We start from the raw sequence: 20674 nt of genomic DNA, 5'->3' as shown, positions 1-20674 counted from the left end.
CTCCGGCCTCGCTCTGACGTCGCTGGCGGCTGAAGAGCGGGGAGGGATGGATGACTCACAATGTTATGATGCGGTGCCACAACATCCAGCCACACTCGGCTACAGACGGAGCACAAAAGCGAGCCTGGCCGGGCTGCCCTGAAGCTGCGCTCCCCTTCACGCGACCCCGGCCCCGCGGCGGCTGCAGGACGCGGAGACGGCGCCATCCCCCCGGGGACAGCGCTCAAGGTGAGCAGCGCGCAGGGGGCAAAGCAGACGACAGCGCCTCGGACCCCCCCCCCCCCCCTGCCCCGGTCTGCGCTGGTTCGGCCAGCCCCTCACTTGGCCTTGCAGCCCCCTTCGGCCGCGCAGGGAGAAGCCGCGTCCCTTCCCAGCCCCCGGAACTTCGGCGACAGCAAATCTGCCTTTATTTTTCTTCCGCTCACGCAGCCACGTGAGTCAGGCTCTGCGGTGATTAAGGCGTGGGGTCCCAGTTACCCGGGCTCCTCCCACTTTTACTCCCCCCACCCCTTGCTCCGGGCTAGATAGGACGAAGCGGACCGGGGGTGGATGGGGGGGGGGGGGGTCAGTGAAATGCAGAGTGCGCGGGCTGCGCTGGTCAGGATCCGGACTTTTTGGAGCCTGAAGTAGCAGGCGGCATTGACGCACCACACGTTGACTTCGTTGCAGGACGGACAGGGACATTCATGCCCATGATGACAAATCCGTCAGACGGCCGGGGCTTCCGAAAGTCAGTTTAGGGAGCGTAATGCCTCTCTGGTGCCGGCAGGGGGTGCGCTCGTATAGAAAGCAGGAGAGCGGGAGACTTTGAATGAAAATGGCATCGAAGTATCGCCGACGCCCCAGTAGGGGGCTCTCTCTCTCTCACGGACGCAATAAGAGAGGGGATGCGGGTTTCGGCTAGTGGGCGGGTATAGGAAAAACGAATGTTTTCCCCGCGGAACTGATCGCTCCGAAGACGCTGGTTATTTAGGCAGCGTGGCGCGAGGGTTTCGGAGTGGGGCGGGGAGTTCCTTGGGCAACCCGTCCTCTTTCGCGATGTTTTCACACATGGCAGAATTCGGGTCGTGTGACACGTTGTATAACGCCCTATAAACGCTGATCGTTTGCAAGGGGGACGGAGAAGCGAAAGAGCCATTTTAAAACCAAATAGACAGTATAGACAAGGGGATGCTGTTGTTATGTGGGAACCTCAAAACAGAAGTTTTAGGGATGCAATTCTGTGCAGTGAAAGTAAATCACATTGAATTCAGTTTAAGCTGCAGGTGCCACATATAAACTCCACTTTGTAGACTATAATAATAATAGTTTTCCAGGTTTTGAAAAAGTAGGTTTGTTGGACTGGCCAAGAATAACATGTAAATAAATTCCCTGCATACATTTATCTTCACAAGAAACATAAGAACTGGAACAACAGGCTAGCTGGGGATTTCAATCCTGCATATTCAGAAATTGCTTACGAGGTTAACATTACATTAACATTCCATCATGTAATCTATTTTTGAACCCAATTGGCATGTTAAATGGCAGATCCCCCTCCCAAGCATTATTTTTTCCAGTGCATGTTTAGAATTGAATCTGAGAATCCTGCAATCCTAAAAAACAATTTCCTATCAAGTACAGTGTGATTAACTTCTGAGTAGCCCTGTCTAGGATTGCTTCTTTATAACCCATTCGGCTGACTTTGAACATGGAACATGGGGCCAGTGGTAATTATTTCCAATGGACCAACTAATGCAGCTGTCTGTTCTCTACAATGCCTGTAATGACTACCCACCTCCAAGAGGGGTTAAAGTCACCTTCCCAATGATCTGGCTACAGGGAACATGAAGTAATGATTTAGCCCACAATGGATCTGCTGATTTAAAAAAAAATATATTAGTTTAACATTTATTCATTTATTTATGGCATTTTAATCCTCCTCCTCCACATGCACTCTGAACAGTGTACACTATTAAGACACAATTGAAATAGATAAATACATTCAAAAGTCAACAGTCATACCATATACCTCTCATTTAGAAAGGTTCTAAATAATTTCACTGTACAATGGTGCAGAATGCCATTTGAATTCTATTTTCTGTAAACTGCTTCAAGCATAATATACAAAGAAGAAACCAAGAAATGGCCTTAAATGAATGTTTTAAGGACTACTCCCTAGCTGGGTAATTGTTTGCTGTTTTCTCTCCGTAGGTGACTTTCCTTTCAGTCTGGTTCTCATCTGGGGGGGCCCTGGCAGTGCAGCCCCCCCAAACTTCACTTTTCTGAAACACGGCTCTAGCCAACCTGCTTCGTTGCTTCACTTGCGACCGCCTGTGTGGGGGCTGCACTGCACCTGCCCCTCCCCCTCGACAGGGCATCGTTCTTCAACCTGTCATGCCCAGCTGTGAGCCAGTACCACCCGCTACCTATCTGCCTACCAAAACCTTCCGCAGCTATCTGCCTCGGTGCCACCGAACATACAGCTGTGTTCACTGCCGGGCACATTTGGCCAAGCACGATGAGCTCATCTCCAAGGTCTGTAAGCCCCTGCGTCATGGTGGCAGCCTTTCGTGGCAGCTTTGTATCTAACTAGATTGCTGGCATTGTGTGATTACCCACTGTTGTGCCATCTCAGGGCCTCACAACATTTCTTTTGGGGGCTATTTTACTAGTGCTATTGAGACACAGTCTGACCTTTCTCATATCAGAAATCTCCACATTTAAATGACAGGGTTGGGTTTGGGAGGGGATTAAATAGCTTTTCAAGGGAGACGGTTATAACTCCTGTACTTTATCTCCACAGTCCTTCCAGGGGAGTCATGGCCGCGCCTATCTTTTCAATTCTGTGTGAGTGCCTTCCTGCAATTGGGTATTTTTTGGGGAGGTGGAGATGCAATATGAGAAGAAAGCAGGAATACAAATAGGGAGATGTTTTTTGTTTCATATCTGAAGAAAGTAATAGCTACTATATAGGTATTTTCTGCAAGGCCAGAGAAGGATCTCTAAGTGAAGGATATATAAGATGGTGTCTAGACTATCAAAGCCAGGTCTGGAATGTATGAAGGAGTAAAATAAGTCTGGATGCATGTGAAAGACTCCCCATAACTGAGTAGACACAATCTGAATGTAGGGATACAGGCTTCAGATTCATGAGCAGGGTATTTAAGCAGTTTTGGGGCCAGTTTTCAGAAATAAAGCAAATTCCTCAGAAATGAAGTGTTTCTCAAATCCTGTCTCCATTCCTGAAGCCTCACTGCTATTTCCTAATATTGCCCTCTTTTTTCCTCTGACAACATCCTCCTGCTGGACTCGACATCAAGCCCTTGCAAAGGAATCCCCAACATCTTGCTTTGCGCCATCTTAGTTTTCTCTCTTGGGTGCTGGTTCAGCTACGAAAAGGATGTTCTCCTGGCTTTCTAGCACGATCTCATGTTGATTTGAAATTCCTAGTGCTAGGAACTGTACTTCCCCTGCCCCCCTGATTAATCATACTATCAAGACCATGTGCCTTAGTTATGTCCCTTCAGCTTTGACTTCCTATCACTCCTTCTCCTGCTCTTTGGAAGCATCCTTAATTCTGCAAAATGAGGGCATGATGAATGCTGCCTCAATGCACAAGAGGATTCCTGATTGCTCCACTGACTTACAATGCTGTGATTTGTACAGTAGGCCCTCATACAGTTTATGATGGAGTGCCTTTCTTAGGCAGACAAAAAAACTTTCCTTCTCTTCCTCATTGTCCAGTGGCTCTTGCAAGGAGGCCTAGCTCCAAGTCAGTCAAGCTAAGTTATAGAGATTTAGCATCACTGTACTGTGGTTACTGAATACAATCCAGAAAGCTGTAGTTTTGCAATGATTTTCCCTCAGATGGCCACTTTTCTTTGTGGTAGGGACTGGCACCAGCAAGGATCCAATTGACCAAATTCTGTGGGAGAAGACTAAACAACCTATTATATCAGTTCGTTGGAAATTCCTGTGGATATTTCATTTTAGTTCCTGACTAATCCTTCACTTTCCATAGATAATGTAACAGCATTTCAAGAATAGCAACTAACATAATGAATTGTTCATGTTTGTCCAAATAAGGACAGAAACAGGTGAAGATTATGTTGAAGAACATGAATAGGGGAATCATCTAAACAAATGATGCAGAAGACCTCTTCTTCCTGCTTCTGAGTTTGAGGGGTGTGAAACTTCCAGTTTAGCCCCCTGTAGGTAGCTTAGAAATTAATGCATTTCCAATATATTTCATCTCAGTGCAAGGTTTATCATTAGTAAGGCTGAAGTCACTGAAGGAATTGGGGGGGATGGGACCAAATCAGACCAGGTCTGACCTTTTCCTTCTCCTTCAAAATCTATTAATTTCAGGAGAAAGTAGCTTTTCCTTCAATGGTTATCAGTTAGAAATAATCATGCCAGAAATTAGCCATTCTTTGGTGACCCTTGACCCTGTTCTAGGAATACAGTTCTGCAGTTTTCTGCATTTACCTTGTCTTCCTGCTCTCCCAGGCCAATAGGGTATTGGATGTCTGTAGTAAGGGACTATCATGGCAATTAGGAAAATCATTCTTTTAAAAGATGCAGGTGTTCCTTTTGATAAGAGAGACTAATCTTGGTTTAAACAAGACTCAGCTAGCAGGGAAGGCATTTGTATCCATCTGTGACTGGCTTGGAGACTACATTTGCTTTATAGAAAACTTCACTAAAGGCATATTCTTGCAAGCTGCTGCTGACTGAACCCCTCACATTTCAACTGACCAAGCAGTAAACTTTGAGAAAACTTCTATCACTGCTGCATGGATCCTCGCTGTGATTATCTATTATAACATGCACCACCAACCCTGCTATGAGGAAGAGAACTAAGGGCTGGGATGGCTGCCTGAGCTCCCTCTCTTACCCAGACCCCAGTGTGGAAATTAGTGATTCTGCAGCCATCCTTGGGAAGATTCACTGCTCTGTAGGTACTCCTCCTGGCCACCAGAGGGCACTGTGCCACTGAATTCAGCATCTCCCACACTCAATGCTCTTCTAGCACATTTCTATCTGAGCAGGTGGATATTTTTTTCAAACATGCAAACTGTCAAGGCAGGACATAGTTTTGGATTGCAACACTTCATTGTCTTAATAAAATACTCACTCAACAGGTTTTGACCTGGAAAATGAAATTATTAAGATATTAATGAACCAAAGTGCAAATTACTATGTATTACAGCTGCTAAAAGCTTCCCATAAATTACAGTCGCAGACACACACCCTGCATTGGAAAAGTTTAATAGAGTTTAGTTTGTATTTCTTTTGTTTGTTGTTGGGTTTTTTTTCTGCAAAGGTCTTAAGACAGAAATTTTCCCACCAAGTTTCCTATGAACTCTCTAGAAAGGGGAGAACAGGGTGCAGCAGTGATAAGGACAAAAGGAGAGACTGTGCCCTGTCATTTCTTTGGCTACAGGGTTAATGTGGGCTGTGGTCCAGCTGAACAACGCCTCTTGCTCACTGGTCTCCATTCAGTGGCCGATATTTTCTGTGAAAGCTGCAAGACTACACTGGGCTGGAAATATGTGAGTACCACTGGACACAGGTAGCTTGCATTTGTGGATAATAACACAGACTATTCAAAACAGGATTCTTGCAAACCTGTGGCAGGTGTGAAGAGAACACTACCTCAGTTGGAAGAGCAGCTCACCCACACCAACCTTGAGAATCTGTGTGGTTTAGAGTCTCCGAGGAGGACAGGCGAGACCAAGGCTCAAGTCTTCACACTGCTGTGAAGCTCACTAAGTCGTTTTTCCTCAGCTTCACTTCACAGGGTTATGTTTGCCTCCCTGAGCAACTTGAAAGAACAGTGGGATAAAAATATGACAGATCAACAGATTAAGGCCCTTGTCAGAACCATGGAGCATTATAGATGCCAGTCTCCAGCTATCATACTACCCCTAATGGGAATTCTGATTCTACCCAGGTGGCAACTGCTGATTGCATTGCCAGTTCTTGCGGCCTCCAGGTGGCAGGTGGAGGATTCCCACTGTTACCTTAGGGCCCGCCTCTCCACATATGTTCCCCAAAGAGCATTCCAATCTGTTAGTGGTCCCTGGCCCCAAGCAAAGTGCAGTTGGCCTCAACCAGAGCCAAGGCTCCAGCTTGGTGGAATGAGGTGCCAGCAGAGATCTAGGCCCTATTGGAACTGTAAAATTCCAAAGGACTTGCAAAATGTTGCTCTTCTGCTAGGCATTCGGTCGACACCAAGGTAAGCAACAATGAAATCAAAATGGGCCCCGGCCCATCACAGGATCTCTGAAACGGAATAAGCCCTACCAGCAACCTTGCCGAAGCATTATCTCCTACGTGTTTAAATTCAAAATTACTGTTTCAACAGCTTTCATTAGGTTCTGTACAGGTTCCTATATTGTTAGCTACCCTGAGCCTGCTTGCAGAGAGGGATAGCCTATAAATAAAATAAATATTACAACTCATCTCCAGGCAACAGAGATCAGTTCACCTGGAGAAAATGGCCACTTTGGAAGGTGACATGCCCTCTTGAAGTTGTGCCCCTCTCCCAAACCCTGCCCTCCATAGGCTCCACCCCCAAATTTCCAGACCCAGAGTTGGCAACTCCATGCACTGCTTCACCTACAATGATTGGAGGAAGGGGAATTCTGCATTTGAATATGGGTGTGGGAGGAGGGAAAGGTCAACAGATGGCCAAGGCAAGAAGGCTCATCTCTTCCAATTTCCTCATTTGCCAGGAACAAGCCTTCGAGACCAGCCAGAAGTACAAAGAGGGGAAATACATTATTGAGATGTCACACATGGTGAAGGACAACGGCTGGGACTGACAGGGATTCTGGGTGACCCCTTCTCCTACAGCATGCCTTGCCCTTTCCTAATCCCACTGCCACAGCTGGCACCCTGGCACAACTAACCCTGCCTCCCTTTCCATGCCCCTAGGCTCCTGCACAGCATCACCCATGGGAGTGGAGATACCAGGACCCTTCTCCTAAACCTTCTGAAATGCTGGATTCTCAGTATGGAGGATATCCCCACAGTAAAAGGGGAGTGTCAGAGTTAAGGGATCCAATTTGAGGATTTTCTGTTGGATTCTATGTGACCTGTATGGTGTTTGCTGCTCTCATGACTTGAACTTATTGGGTGGGACAGGCAGACGTTGGAAGGCAGAACATTTGAACTTTACAGTCCATTGCATATGGCAAATATAATTGCTTTCTGGAATAGGGCAGTAAGAGCTGTGAGCACAGGGTAAATTCTTGGGGAGGGGCCATAGCTCAATGAAGGAACACAAGTTTTGCATGCAGAAGGTCCCTGATTCAGCCTTTGGTATCTGAAATAGGACAGAGCTGTGCCCAAAAGCTCTGCCAGAGCTGCAGCCAAGCAGAGGTGACAGTACTGGGCTAGACTGACCAATGGCTTGACTCAGCTTAAGGCAGCTTTGTATGCTCATGTGCTCCTCTCCAATCAGGAAGGACAGCTGTACTGTAGGGGGGAAACATATGTCAGTCTAGCAGCGCTGGGCAGAAAAGTGTGGAAGGGGAGGAAATTCCTTCCAATGGGGACAAACTTTGTCTTCCATGTAGGGGACCCATAAGCAGTTGGGGCCATGGTAGTTCACATTCCCCTTCACCATTCCCTTTCCCAGACACTGCCGTGGTATTTCCCCCGTCTACGCAATGGAGTTTGCGGGTTTTTTTTTTTTTTGGGTTGCTGTGTGCTTGTGACCCCCCCAGGCACTATCATCCCCCTCACCTTCTCCTACCCTACATGGAAAAGGGTGGGGAGCTGGTGTGAACAAAGCCTCAGCACTGTCACCAGCGGAGGAATTTTTTTGTATAATAAAAATGTTTTATATTTAAAAAGAAAAAAGGGACCATACTCCTAGCAGCCTCTTTCATCCTTGCCTAATCACCAGCAATAGGAATATTTTGGAGTATTTCAGTAGCAGGGGCTTGTTTTAAACAATTACAAAATACCAAGTTAGCAGATCATTTCCTTAACTTTCCATCAGCGATATCAGAATTCTTAAATGAACACCACCACCCTCTGAATGAGCTTCTGGAAACCAAATATATAATAAAATGCCAGCCAAGTTACTCTCTATTTGCAACTGAAAAAACAGAACTGTGTGCACAACTCACTGTAGTCCAGTAAAAGTATAATCTAAACCAGGAAAGTCCATCTAAGCCTGTTGACTTCAGTGGACTTTGAAGGATGTAAGTTTAAGACGGAACAGTTAATCGCTAACACATCTCACCACGTGCCAGCAACTGACCAGATTTTTTTCCTTGTAGAATGAGCTAAAAACTGTAATATTAATCAGCAAACAATCAAGTCTACTGGAACATGTGCCCAGTCAAAAAAGACCATCAAATTAAATTCAACATACAAACTATCTAAATCTAGAAATTGGTGTTAAATACATCGATGTGTAATTTGGGATGGATAGAAGACAATTCTTGACTTGTTACATAGACTACTGAAAAGAAGGTGTTATCATTGTACGCTAACATGTGCATCCCTTTCACTTTACATAACAAGACTTCCTCCTCTCCCCTGATCTCACATGTTGATATGGAGGTTTCATGCTGCTGTGGCCATCCACCCAATGCCCTTTTTACATTGCACTGCTTGGGTTGGGCTCTGACAGTAGCACAATGTGAAAAGAGCCTCGGACAGGAGCCATGCCCACTATATCAGAAGAAACTTTGCTCTATCCGCCTTTCTAGGCTGAAACTAGATAATTACTTCCTCTATGCTTTTAGGATCATTCAGGCGGCTGGGGTTTATTTGACTGTATCAGTGTCTTTAGAGAACTGGCTGTGGAAAACTGTCCAACCTAATTCAACTCATTCAGCAGGAGCATTTGAGGTTTCTGGAAAGACTGCTTCAAATTCCACCTGGAGAGAGAGAGAGAAAGAAAGAAATAAAGAGAGGCAGGGTGACTTCTCCACTGAACTACAGTTTGTTACCATGCCCACGTCTCCCTCTAGGGCAGTGTGGGAAGTTTTTCTCCTGAGGCTAAACTAGAACATCCCTGTGATTCTTGCTAAAACCTTCCCACATTCACATCAATCAGCTTGAGCCAGTTCACATGGAGGACCAGCCTTCATTTGAATACAAGCCTCTCCTTCCTAAACATCCAGAAAACTGGGCTCAACGCGTTTTGCCTGTCTATATCAAGATGGGATGTCACATCAGCCACTAATTAGACGCCTGTGTTCATATGGTTTCTTGGTTTAAGTTCAAGGCTGTACCACATCTCTCAAACAGCAGTTCTGGCTGTCTGACCTACCTGAAGAGATATTTATTTAATTTTTATTTATAATTTGATTTATATCCCGCCTCTCTTGACTAAGTCGTCTCGAGGCAGGTTACAACCATAAAACAACATACCCCATAAAATTCCATAAAAAACATTAACACCTACACCCCATACCATAAAATGATCAAACCATTATTCCAATCAGCGGTTGTAATCTTCCGATGCATCTACATTAGATTCCATCAGGCTCAGATCTATTGCGCCGGATGTACTGTGTTCATATCTAAATTATGAAGTTGGGAAGACTGAGGCAAATAGTGCTCTGGAAGGGGCTTACACTTTACCCTCAAGTCATCAGGCTAACAGCTAAGAACAGAAACCAGTTCCTGAGTCTGTCTGTTATGCAAGGCATCAATTAAGTCTCAATATGATCAATATGAGGCAACGGAACAGGGATCATAAGAGTTCAGATATAAGAAGAAAGTAAATTAGTAGCAAATTAGTAAACAGCATTACAACATCCTAAATATGCAATATGTTGTGACGCTGTTTGCTAATTTGCTACTAATTTACTTTCTCATATCTGTACTCTTATGATCCCTGTTCCATTGCCTGAGGAAGTGTGCATGCACACAAAAGCTCACACGTTGAATAAATCTTTGTTGGTCTTAAAGGTGCTATTGGACTCGAATTTTATTGTGCTACTTCAGACCAACAGGACTGTCCACTTGAATCATTCCAAGATTAATCATTTATGCCCCCTAGTGGTCAGGATGCTGCATTTCTCCATTTATTAATGTTCTTTTACCAACCAAGCACATTCTAGTATAGCGGCATATAAGTTGGGGTTCTGTCCTTTACCACAGAGGCTGCAAAAATATGGATATTGGAATGATCTAAATAATGTATGTGTGTTGATAGATTCAGATCACTATGGTGCAGAATTCTGATATTTTTCAAGTGATGCACTACCTGTTTGACTATGGTCCTACAATCTGTGGGCTGAAATATCACTTGACCTGGTCTTTTGATCCAACAGGTTTCAATATAGACTCCATAAACATCATCATGGAATTCCATCAGGAAACTTGAGGGGAACTTTGTCACAGCAGATAAAAGTTACATTCTAAGCCCTGATGACCTCCAGATATCCTTCACCCCCGCTCATCGAAAATCAAAAACAGATAATAAGGGACATAATGGCAAACCCAGGTACAGGTGCAAGAAGCTGGTTTTCCAAGGCAATGAATAGAGTGAGAGGAAGCAGATCTGGCAGCCCAGTGCTTTAACCAGGAATCATTTGCTCCTTCACAAAATGAGACCTTGGAATGTGACTTGTATAAATACCAAGTAGAGAAGCTAGAGAAATCTTGCTGTTAAGATTCAAAACGTTCTCACATTTTGTCATTAGCTTGTTCACATTTTGTCATTAGCTTGAACAGTTCTACTGCTCTTGTACTCTGCCTCTCTCCCATGAGAAAGGCAAACTATAATTTAAAATAAATAAACCTAAGGCCAAAGGCTTCCACAGAACCAAAACTATATAATACCTTTGCCATAGTAGATAGCTGAACCCCCCCCCCCAACAAACATTAATGCTGATAAACAATTTGACAAAAGGAAGTGCAGTATCCTAAATCAGTTGGGTGCCTGGGCTGGGAAGAGGGGCACAACACAGAGAGAAAAAGGACCTCTTGAACAGCAAGGATTCTGGCCAGTGACGCAACTGGATGGCCTCATCTCTCACCAGCAGGTCATTCACCTATCAGTGGTGCTGAACCTTGTGACCAAATGGTATCTGGGAAAGGACAACAGACTTCGACAGCAAAAGAAAATAACAGCTTTTCTGGGGGAGTCTGAAGTGAAGGACTGAGAGAAGTGAGCTGCAACAACAGTGTAATCAAATCTCTCTTCTCACACACAACGTTCCCTTTAGTGTAAGAAGGGGAACAACCCCTGCTGATAACAGCCTCTGCACACTTCTCCTAAAAGGCCTGTTTCCCTGCTGGATCCAGATTTTCTGTTGCTATCAATCTGTGTAGCTTTGTTGGTTGCACAAATTCAATGAAGAATAATAGAAAGAAACAGAACCAGCAGCATGTAGTCATGTCTTTTTTACAATGCCGCTTATTAGGCTGCTCTTTTTAGTCAACTGATCAAGGCTGCTAAAATGTAGCTAGCCGTGGCACCTCTTCAAGGAAAAATGTACATTACATAGTGAATGCAACAGTATAGGCAGCAAGGAGGAAAACATTTTCCACTGTGTCCTTTAAAGAAGAATTCAGATACCTCCAGTCCACTGAAATGAATGTTACAAGTATGTACAGTATTTAATACAGGCAGCAAACAGCCCAAGACCAAGTGGCCATACACCTTTGTCACTACTGGCCCACAATGAACACAGACCAGATTGAAATGAATAGAAAAAGGTCATACAAAGGTCCAAGAGTTGTCCCAGAAGATTGTAGAACACATTCTCACCATACAACCTTTGAATAATACATGTTTAGGTATTTCATGGCATTCTTGTAAAATCATGTGATGACAGCTCCTGCCTGAAAGGATCTTAGAAAAAAACAGCCCACCACAACATAACACTTTAGTCATCTGTGCTGAGAGCAAAGACTACAGTCAATGTTAATTCACACAAACAGCTCTTTGGTTTTTCTTTTAATCTGCATAGATTTGTCTGCTCTGATTGACTGCAATAATGGTGACTATCAGATCACATGAAACTGTTTTCAGCCTCTTGCTGCAGCAAGCAGATTTTGCTGCCCAAGCATATAAGCAGAGTCTGCCAGCTGTGCACACGTGATGAAGTTTTCTGCATAGTTTATTGCATGCCTGCCAACATCTACCTTGTGCACATTCTAGCTGAAGGGTCAATGTTTCTTCTCAAGCACAACAACCACTGCTCTGAAGCAAATATAAGGCTTGGTGCTGCAGTGGCTGAGATTTCTGAAGAGCAGAACATTGCTGGAGTTAGCGGGAATTCCTTCAGGTTTGGGAAGCTTAAGGACTTTAGAAGCATTTCTGAATAGGCTCTCCAACTGCCCACCCTTACTCAACATTTGGTGAATATATCAGTGCTTTCTGAATGTCCAAGTCAGAAATCATGCAGAGGCCCTTATCCTGATACTAAACAGCCAATTTCTTCACATTACAGGCAGGCAGGGGGCATGTCCTTTCCATTACATGGGTTTACTGTAAGCTACAAATAATACCTGAGAAAATAATGCCTGGCACAGCTCTGTAGATTGTCACACACACAGTGAGAGAGCACAGGTGTGGTGAATGAGACCCCACAAACCCATTGTGTACATGTCCTACTATGGGGAATCCAAATATGGTTTCAGTTGTTTTCATACCTGATATTAAAAGAGCCCTGTATGTCCTGTGTCTGTAATGTAAACAGAATAGTCACACAGGCTAAGATGTATATTCTGTTCTAAAAACTGAGAGGGCCGTGGGTGTCATGTTGAAAAGCATCTATAGTCTCGGGATAACACTGGGAAGCTGAAAAGTTCTGGTTTTGCACAAGCTGGGTGAAAAAACTCTCCTCCCACACCTTATGCCCACTGCCGTGGGATGAGAGCTGGTGAAGAGCCCAGATCCCACAGTGCAGTAGAAGTCCTTAAAGGAACTGGCCTAAGGGCTCTTCCGGGACTCTTGCCTTTTCTAGAGGGAGAGGAGGACCAGGAAAGGCAGGTTAGGGAACAAGGAAGACCTCCCATTTTGCCATGCCCCCCCTTCGACTAAAGTAGAACGAGCGTGAATCTTCTGGGCAGCGCTTGAGGGGAAAAACAAGTTAAACACTCGCAGCACCCCGCAGCCCTCTGTCTTTTCCAGCAGGACCTCTCCCCACCCTCTCCCTCCATGGACCTCCAGCCCCCTCTGCACAGCCCCTGCCGCCGCCGCCGCCACACCCCCCTCCCGCGATCAAGACCACGCTCTCAGCGATAGTCCTGTGGAAGGGCATTCTGGGGGGCGAGGGCGGCACTGCCTGTCTTTTCGGGAGAGCACCCCTTTGTGCCCCGGAGCCAGCCCCTGGCCATCTTTACCCTTTCAGCAGCTCGTCTGCTTCTCCTCGTCTCTCGCCTCCCCCAGTGGCAGAGGTTACAACTTTGGGGTTTCCCCGTTTTTTCCCCCCGGCATGAAAGTGGCAGACACTCAAAGCGGCTCCCGTCTCCTCTCCTCTCCTCCGCATTCCCTTCCGTCCATCTTGAATACTTGAGATTCTTGAATGGAGCGTGCGGGATCCGCTTCGCGTGACTCCCATTGGTCGCCCGCTAACCCTTGGAGATGGGCCTCGCCTTCCCATTGGATGACGGGTCTCTCCCCCCCCCCCCGGCAAGCCCTCCAGTGTTCTGCCTACAACCTTTCCTCGCGCGGGTTCCTCGATCTGGTGGCGGCTCCGTTGCTGGATGGAGCCCATGTTGTTGGAAAGTTCGCCGAGGAAGCGCATTTCCCTGCGGGGGTGGGGAACGTCGTAGTAGCCACTATCCTCTCCCCGGTGGGCTTCGCTTTGCAGCTTGCCCTCGCCCACAGTCCTGAACTTCGGACACAGAGGAAAAGGGATTGGGCACGGCAGACCGGTCTTGTCCGGTTTATACCTGGTCGGGATGGAGAGCACAGAGGACACGCGATCGCCGCTTGGCGCCCAAGAACTGTTTGTTAGGTAACAGATCTATGAAGGAGGAGGAAATGGAATTCGAAGGCCGGAAGACTACTTTGAGTCGTTGGTCCACCTAACTTCATACCTACATGTGATATGAAGTGAGAGTGGGCCAAATTATGTGAATTCCATTTATCATGGAGGGACCAGGCGATGGGCTGCAGCTATCTCTTATATATAATACACTTGATGACAAACTCCGGTTTGCCTGTCTGTAACAAGCGAAATTATTTTGCACAAGAGGGCAAAATATGTTGCAGCACTTGAGGTTTGTTTTCCTGACTGCAAACTGGGAACTAAAGAAAACAGGAATACAAAGAGCAAGCACTGCATCTCTGCTGGAGAGCTATAATTTAAGTAAATAATTTAAATTACATTAATCTAATTTAAACAAATACACAAAAGTAATTCCAAACTGCTGTGGAAACTTTTTTTAAAAAAAAGATGTGAACTTATCCTCAAGTTAGGCTGACAGTGCAGAATTGGTCTCACATCCGATTGTGCCATGCAACACTTGTGTAATAGCCTGGAAAAGAACAATGGGTTTGGACTAATAAAGCATCAGAGCAATGTAGGATTGGTGCAACAATCTCAGGTGCTAAAAACTATCAGGAGACTCAATTCTGCAGTAAATCTGGTTGCAAGGACAAATTACCCCACATAGGTGGGGGCAGATGAGCAATGGTAAACACCAGGGAACAGGAGCCTATAGTACAAGCCCAACCACCCTCGCCCCACATCTGAACATGCGTAGACAATGGTCAAAGGTATTAGAAGTTGTGAGAAGTCTAGGAGGACCAACGGGAATAATCTCCCCTTCAGTTGACCAGCACAGATGATCTAACAGGACAACTATAACAGTTTCTGTGCTATATCAAGGTCTGAGATCAGATTAAAAGGAACCTAAACTCTGTGTTTCATCTAGGAGAGCGTGAAGCTGCCTGACCACTACTCTTTGCAACACTGTCCACAAAAGAAAGTCTACTGGCTACTGGCCTATAATTATTTCTATTTGCCCTATCAATGAGGAGGCAGAGGAGGAGGAAAAGAAGAGTTGTTTTATATGCCGCTTTTCTCTACCCAAAGGAGTCTCAAAGCACCTTCCCTTTCCTCTCCCCACAACAGACATCCTGTGGGGTGGGTGAGGCTGAGAGAGCTTTGATATCACTGCTCAGTCAGAACAGCTTTATCAGTGCTGTGTTGAGCCCAAGGTCACCCAGCTGGCTGCATGTGGGGGAGTGCAGAATCAAACTGGCTCGCCAGTTTAGAAGTTTGCACTCCTAACTAACCACTACACCAAGTTGGCTCTCTGCTTTTTTAGCAGGAATCTTTTAACATTACAGGCATGGTGTTTTTTTTTTACTGAATGATGGATAATTTGCATGATCCAATTTGTCTGCACCTCCCTGGCCTATCATTATCCATGAAGGACATGTGGGAGTTATGGGCACGTGGTAGGCTGCATCTTTCCAAGAATCTTATCCATGTACTCAGACTGAATGAATTTAAAAACAGCTTCTGGACCATTCTCCATAACTATCTAAGCTCAATTAGATATGAACAATTTTATCTGCAAAACGTATAGTAAACTAGTCAACATTCCGCATTTGCTCCCAGTGGCTAGTTTGTACAAGGCTGCCTACTACCAATTTTACTATCCTCACTTAGAGGGAATAACTTCTAACTACCCACAATCTCATCCTCTGGTGCAATGAGCAACACCTTTCTTATTAAGGTATTGGGGAAAGGGAGTCAAAACAAACAGTAAAGACCTACAATTATGCCAGTATCTGGTAGGACTTATTTTAAGTATTATTATTATGTTTCAGTGAGCTGTGCAAAACCAGAGCACTCACCAAATACTGACCCCAAGTGACCCCAGGTAAGGTACTTGGAGGAAAGAGCTTGCGGACAAAACATTAGTGGTACAGATTTCACAACCAACAGAGTGGCAGCCAGGGTGGGGCCACTGGGTACACTGCCCCACCTGGACCACAACTTTGACCCACCAAGGAATTTTTGTGAAAAACAGGCTTCTAGATTTATAACATGATGGCTGTCATTTTGAAAACCTATTTTCACAAGAGGAAAATGTTTGGTAAAAACACAAATCTATGGCAACTGTATGGTACCCCCCTCCCCAAAGTGGCAGTGCTGTAAACTCCAACTAGGTACTTTGCCTCGTTCTGCTTGCCCAAGTTTTCCTCTGGATCTAGGTAGATTGTTCAAGGTCACCATTATCATGCTTAGGTGATCCTGCAGGCAAAAATCCTTCTTCAGCTTCTGTGACTCTAAATATAGCACAGGGTCAAAGGGAAGTAAAGAATAGTTGAGGGATAGATGTCTTAAAAAAAACACTTCTTTACTTACTCTTGACATAAGTATCCAGCCATGTTTAAAGTAATAATATCTAAAAGACATTCCCCACGATGATCACTGTTCCCTCTTTCTATCTTAAAATCTGCATTTCTACTCTTAAGATTATAGAGAGGACAAGGAGTTTGGGGGCAATGAGAAGTAGTTTATAGTGATGGCTCAAAGTTGTATTAAAAGATGACTGAGTTACTTCTGATAATTATTTCATCGTCCTGCCAATTCACAGTCATAGTGGCTAAGTGGATTTTTTTCAGAAGCACTTAAGGGTGGTGAAAAAATATCTGCCCAGACAATATGTCACCCCTCAAGATACTCACACATGGGCAACTCCCATCCACACAAACTTATATACACATAGAATTACACATGACTATTCCTTCCTCCAAATTTTAGCTTTGTGGTAAATAAGGCTAACAGGGAACATCAGCTCACCTTCCCCACCTCTTTCCCAAGGCTATGAAAGTATGGTGGTATCTTCCTATCTTTAATTTTATAGGGGGGATGAGTATTTACTTTATTTGTATCTTGCCTTTCTCCCCCATGGGGACCTAAAGTGGCTTATAGCAGTGGTCCCCAACCTTTATTAGGCTGGGGACCGGCAGGGCATTGGGCCGCGCCCGCAGGGACCACGCGGGCCACGCCCACGAGCCGCGCCCGCGGATCGGGCCGCGCCCATGGATCGGGCCGCACCTGCGGGCCGCGCGGGCGCGGCCTGGCCCTGATTCCCTCTCCCCGCCCTCCCCGCAGTAAGAAGCTTCCCGGGCCACAAGCTTGCGGCCTGGGAAATTTTTTACTGCGGGGGGGGGCGGGGAGAGGGAGCCGCGGCCCGGTGCCATGGCCTTTGTGGCCCGACGCCGGGCCGCGGCCTGCAGGTTGGGGACCACTGGCTTATAGTATTATCCTCTTCTCCATTTTATCTTCACAACAATCCTCTGAGGTAGGTTAGGATCACAGTATGTGACAGATCCAAGATCACCCAGCAAGCTTCCATGGCAGAGTGGGGATTCAAACCTGGGGCACTACGATTCAAGCCTGACAGTCTAATCCAGGGGTGGACAAACTGTGGCCCTCCAGATGTCCATGGACTACAATTCGCTGCATTCGCTGGCAGGGGCTTATGGGAATTGTAGTCCATGGACATCTGGAGGGCCACAGTTTGCCCAGCCCTGGTCTAATCCCTACACCACGCTTGCCTCAAGAAGAAAAATTAGGATACTAATTTAGGGGATGAATTAAGAGACTAAGGTGTGTAGCATGATGGCCAATGGACTGGATCCTTAGAGGCCTGACTTCCTTGGAGTTCTCCCCACCGGAGTGGCAGTCCACCTCTGGACAGGGGTCCTAGCCAACCATTCAGTGAGGTTCTGTGACAATATAGTGATGGTTGAAGATGATAACATGCTGTCTTCTAAATCCTCTGGGATTGTGTTCTCAGTCTGGTCCTTTATCTTCCAGTGCTTAAGTTTAAGATCTGTTTTACGGTAGGCCCTGTCCCCGGGATTAATAATAATATTGCTGACATACTGCCCCGCTCCTTGCCCCTCTAGCACAAGAATTGCCAGAAGAGATGCTCATACTGCTGTGGAGCCTTGGAGAGGTGAGGCTTGGGAAGGGCAGGGAGCCCCCGGCAGCCGCGCTGTGTACGACTGCCGGGGGCTCCCTCGGGCGGCGGCCTGACGCGGTGAGAGGTGCTTCGCGCCTCTCGCCGCGTCAGGCCGGGAGCAACTGCGAGCCGCGCTGTGCGCGGCTCGCAATTCCTGGGGCTGGGAATCAGAGGGACCAATCGGCAGGCACTTTGCGCCTGCCGATTGGTCCCTTCGATTGTCTGTCCTGAGGAAGGGTCCAATTCGGACCCTTCCTCATCACGGACACATCCCGCCTCAGGGCGGCTTAACCATTTATTTAGTCCGTGGCGCCCGCGGCGCCACGGGCGGTTTAAAGATGAGTGGGCCAGGAAGCAGCCAAAGAAGCAGGATGCCAGGGCCCAAGTCTCCCCTGAGATAATGGCAGGTTTGGTGTTCACATTTTAGTGATACTGCACATCAACATTTGAGGTAAAGCTGGATCAGGTGGCCACCCTGTTGGTCTTTTCTGAATTGCTAACAGGATCGAAGGGGGACCAGTCAGGAAGGGCATTGCAGGTGTAGGATATTGCTTTCACTGGGACAAAGATGGCAGTCTGGTTGTGTCAATCTAAAACAGATTAGAAGGAGAGAGGAGAGCATTTCAGCCTGCTCTCGTGTACAGGAGAGGCCATTTTCTCAGTTCAGGACTTGAGGGGTTTCATTGCAGTATGGGGCAAGGGGGCAGGACCACTTTTTCAATATGCCAATGGTGGCTGCTTTACCACGAACTAGTTTTGAGTAGGTGTTAAGGCGCTGGCAGATCTGGAGGTCCCACCTCATATTTTTGGTATGGTTGACAGAGATGACATGGTTACATCAGTGGGCAGGTGGCATTCCTGAGCCTTCAGAGTTGCAGCTGTAGGCCATGGATCAAATAATTAACAACTTGTTCTTACAGGTGGTCACAATATTGTCTTTTGGATCAGTTGCAGGGCAGCTGCTGGAAGCTTTGGCCTATAGCTGGGAATTAGCAATGTGGTTTGGGGAAAGGGGCATGCAGTGGGCCCAGTTGCCAGCTCTCCAACACCACCTGAAGGTGTCTTTCCTCCTCCAACATACTAATTCACTTTGTTGAGAATGACATGGGATGGAGTGCAAGAAAGGCCATTCTGTAAGTCCTGGTGGATTTTGAGCACCTGCGGGCACTCATGCCAGGTTTACTGATTGTATGGTTGGATATGCTGCAGTAGTTTGTCTGGAAGGGTGGGATTCATCCTGGGTGCCTGGGAAAAGTACAGGCTAAGGTCAAGGTTGAAATGCGGCACATGGTTTCTGCCACTGGTGGCATGCATATGAGGCACCCAGACATACGTCATTGTCTTCTGCACCTTTTTGGCCCCAGCCCCAGCCGGGTAGAATGCACCCCTGGGAGAGATCAGGACCCTGCAAAAAGGAGCTATCCCAACAGGCTTGTGGTTGAGGCCTAAAATAACATTCACCAAGGAAGGCTGGCCTCGTCACCGGGGGAGGAGGAGAGATGGAAAATTGGCTCCTTGCCAATCCCCCCCACGATTTGGGAGTTTTCGTTGGGGGGCATTATTAAAATGTAAATGTTTTAATGTTTAACCTTGTATGTTGCTTTTGATATTTTTACCCACTTTGAGTAATATGGAAGAGTCAGATAAGAATAAACATTTATTATATTATATAATATTATTATCACAGGGCCAATGGAGTCCATATGTTGGATGAAGGCTACGACATCTTGAAGGATCTGCAGTAGGATCTCATGGCAGCTATAAGGGGCAGGTGTCGTGCACCAAGCAGCAAGCTGATCCCCCACATACACATCAATGATGGAAGCAGTGCAGAAATATGTTACTTCAATGGAATGTAGTACAACTCTGGTGAGCACCCTGAGGTATCAGACTGGAGGATGAAGGGAGTAACCCTTAGACTAGCAGTCTGGGGCTCAGTGCCTTCAGGGAAAGGAACTCCTTGAGGGGGACCACTGTTCTTGACCCATAGACCTCGTGGCTAGGGGAACTGGACATGGCACACCTCCCTTGAGCACGAAAAGGCTTGGCAAAGAGGAGCATGAGCCATACCCATGTGTTGGCTCAGGACCCCAAGGCAGGGTGGCCTTGCCTGTAAGATCAGAGATACACAGAACAAGAGGGGCCTGATTCTTTTGCATCCCACCAATTCCTCCAGTTAGCTCTGGAATGGGTTTAGACCTATGTGTGCTGCAGATCCCGCTTGAGCAATGAAGATAAAGTTGGTCCTTTGATTATCCCAGTTTCTGGTGTCAGCTCTCCTTATTCTGCATCTGTGGACAAACCACATATTTGTTAGCCTGCTCAAAGAACTTCAAAAGGTCAAGTGGGACCTCACTTTGTAGAAGCCACACTGATACTCTCCCAACAACACTGATACTCCTTATGCTCTGCAGGCACTAATCTATTGGTCCTGGCCCCGACCTGGTGGAATGAGCTCCCAGAGGAGCTGCAGGCCCTGCGGGAGCTTTCAGCTTTTCGCAAGGCCTGTAAAACGGAGCTCTTCCGCCAGGTCACCGGATGAGGCCAGGCTGCAAGGAAGATCTGGCCCCCCTTGTAATGGCAGTAGCAAAGTTTAATGTCTCTCATCCCCACCTCTAGAACAGGAACCTTGGGGTGGGATAGATAAAGTTAGAGTTTTTTGCCACATCTGTTTTATTGTGTATTTAGTGTGTTTTGTTTATGAGTTTTATTGTATGGTTTTATTGGGGGTTTTATGTACTGTAACTCGCTTTGGGCCTCCGGGGAGAGG

At 46.3% G+C, this 20674-nt stretch overlaps 2 protein-coding genes and 1 long non-coding RNA gene across 7 annotated transcripts in view; 2 read left to right on the top strand and 1 right to left on the bottom strand.

Moving 5' to 3' along the window:
* Positions 1-44: 44 nt before the first annotated feature.
* Positions 45-8598, top strand: YPEL4 (yippee like 4). 3 transcript variants are annotated; one of them, XM_077320991.1, is made up of 5 exons: positions 45-228; positions 2194-2517; positions 2786-2829; positions 5429-5537; positions 6723-8597. In XM_077320991.1, exons 2-5 carry the CDS (start codon positions 2377-2379, stop codon positions 6810-6812), a joined length of 384 nt encoding a protein of 127 aa, XP_077177106.1. In that variant the 5' UTR covers positions 45-228; positions 2194-2376; the 3' UTR covers positions 6813-8597. The 3 variants fall into 3 exon arrangements, with proteins under 3 accessions (XP_077177106.1, XP_077177108.1, XP_077177107.1); XM_077320993.1 differs by lacking the exon at positions 45-228 and adding an exon at positions 307-433 and having other exon boundaries at positions 6723-8598; XM_077320992.1 differs by lacking the exon at positions 45-228 and having other exon boundaries at positions 2169-2517; positions 6723-8598.
* On the bottom strand, positions 8058-13523 carry LOC143829703 (uncharacterized). The gene is made up of 2 exons (XR_013228213.1): positions 13312-13523; positions 8058-8885 (listed from the first exon to the last, which is right to left on the bottom strand). It is a non-coding gene; the product is annotated as an uncharacterized LOC143829703 (long non-coding RNA).
* Positions 13524-13628: 105 nt separating this feature from the next.
* The window catches only part of LOC143829701 (uncharacterized), a 31399-nt gene continuing 24353 nt past the window's right edge, over positions 13629-20674 (top strand). Inside the window, exons 1-3 of one of the 3 annotated variants that reach the window (XM_077320986.1) lie at positions 13634-13928; positions 15755-15807; positions 19592-19773. The gene's annotated coding sequence lies outside the window, so the exon portion shown is untranslated. Of the gene's footprint in view, positions 13929-15754; positions 15808-19591; positions 19774-20674 lie in introns of all 3 variants that reach the window. The other 2 variants (XM_077320989.1, XM_077320988.1) reach the window with 2 other exon arrangements.

This window comes from Paroedura picta, chromosome 2 (genome assembly GCF_049243985.1).
Source record: "Paroedura picta isolate Pp20150507F chromosome 2, Ppicta_v3.0, whole genome shotgun sequence".
In the NCBI taxonomy this organism is placed as follows: domain Eukaryota; kingdom Metazoa; phylum Chordata; class Lepidosauria; order Squamata; family Gekkonidae; genus Paroedura; species Paroedura picta.
Note: the sequence above shows the minus strand (reverse complement) of the source record. Positions and strands in the feature narration are given on the sequence as shown.

Bases quoted from the DNA above. Each gene is read 5' to 3' on its own strand.
- YPEL4 (XM_077320993.1), top strand. From the start codon at position 2,377: ATGCCCAGCTGTGAGCCAGTACCACCCGCTACCTATCTGCCTACCAAA. The intron at 2,518-2,785 runs GTCTGTAAGCCC...TTATCTCCACAG, and splicing joins ACGATGAGCTCATCTCCAAG to TCCTTCCAGGGGAGTCATGG. The intron at 2,830-5,428 runs GTGAGTGCCTTC...CTTTGGCTACAG, and splicing joins GCCTATCTTTTCAATTCTGT to GGTTAATGTGGGCTGTGGTC.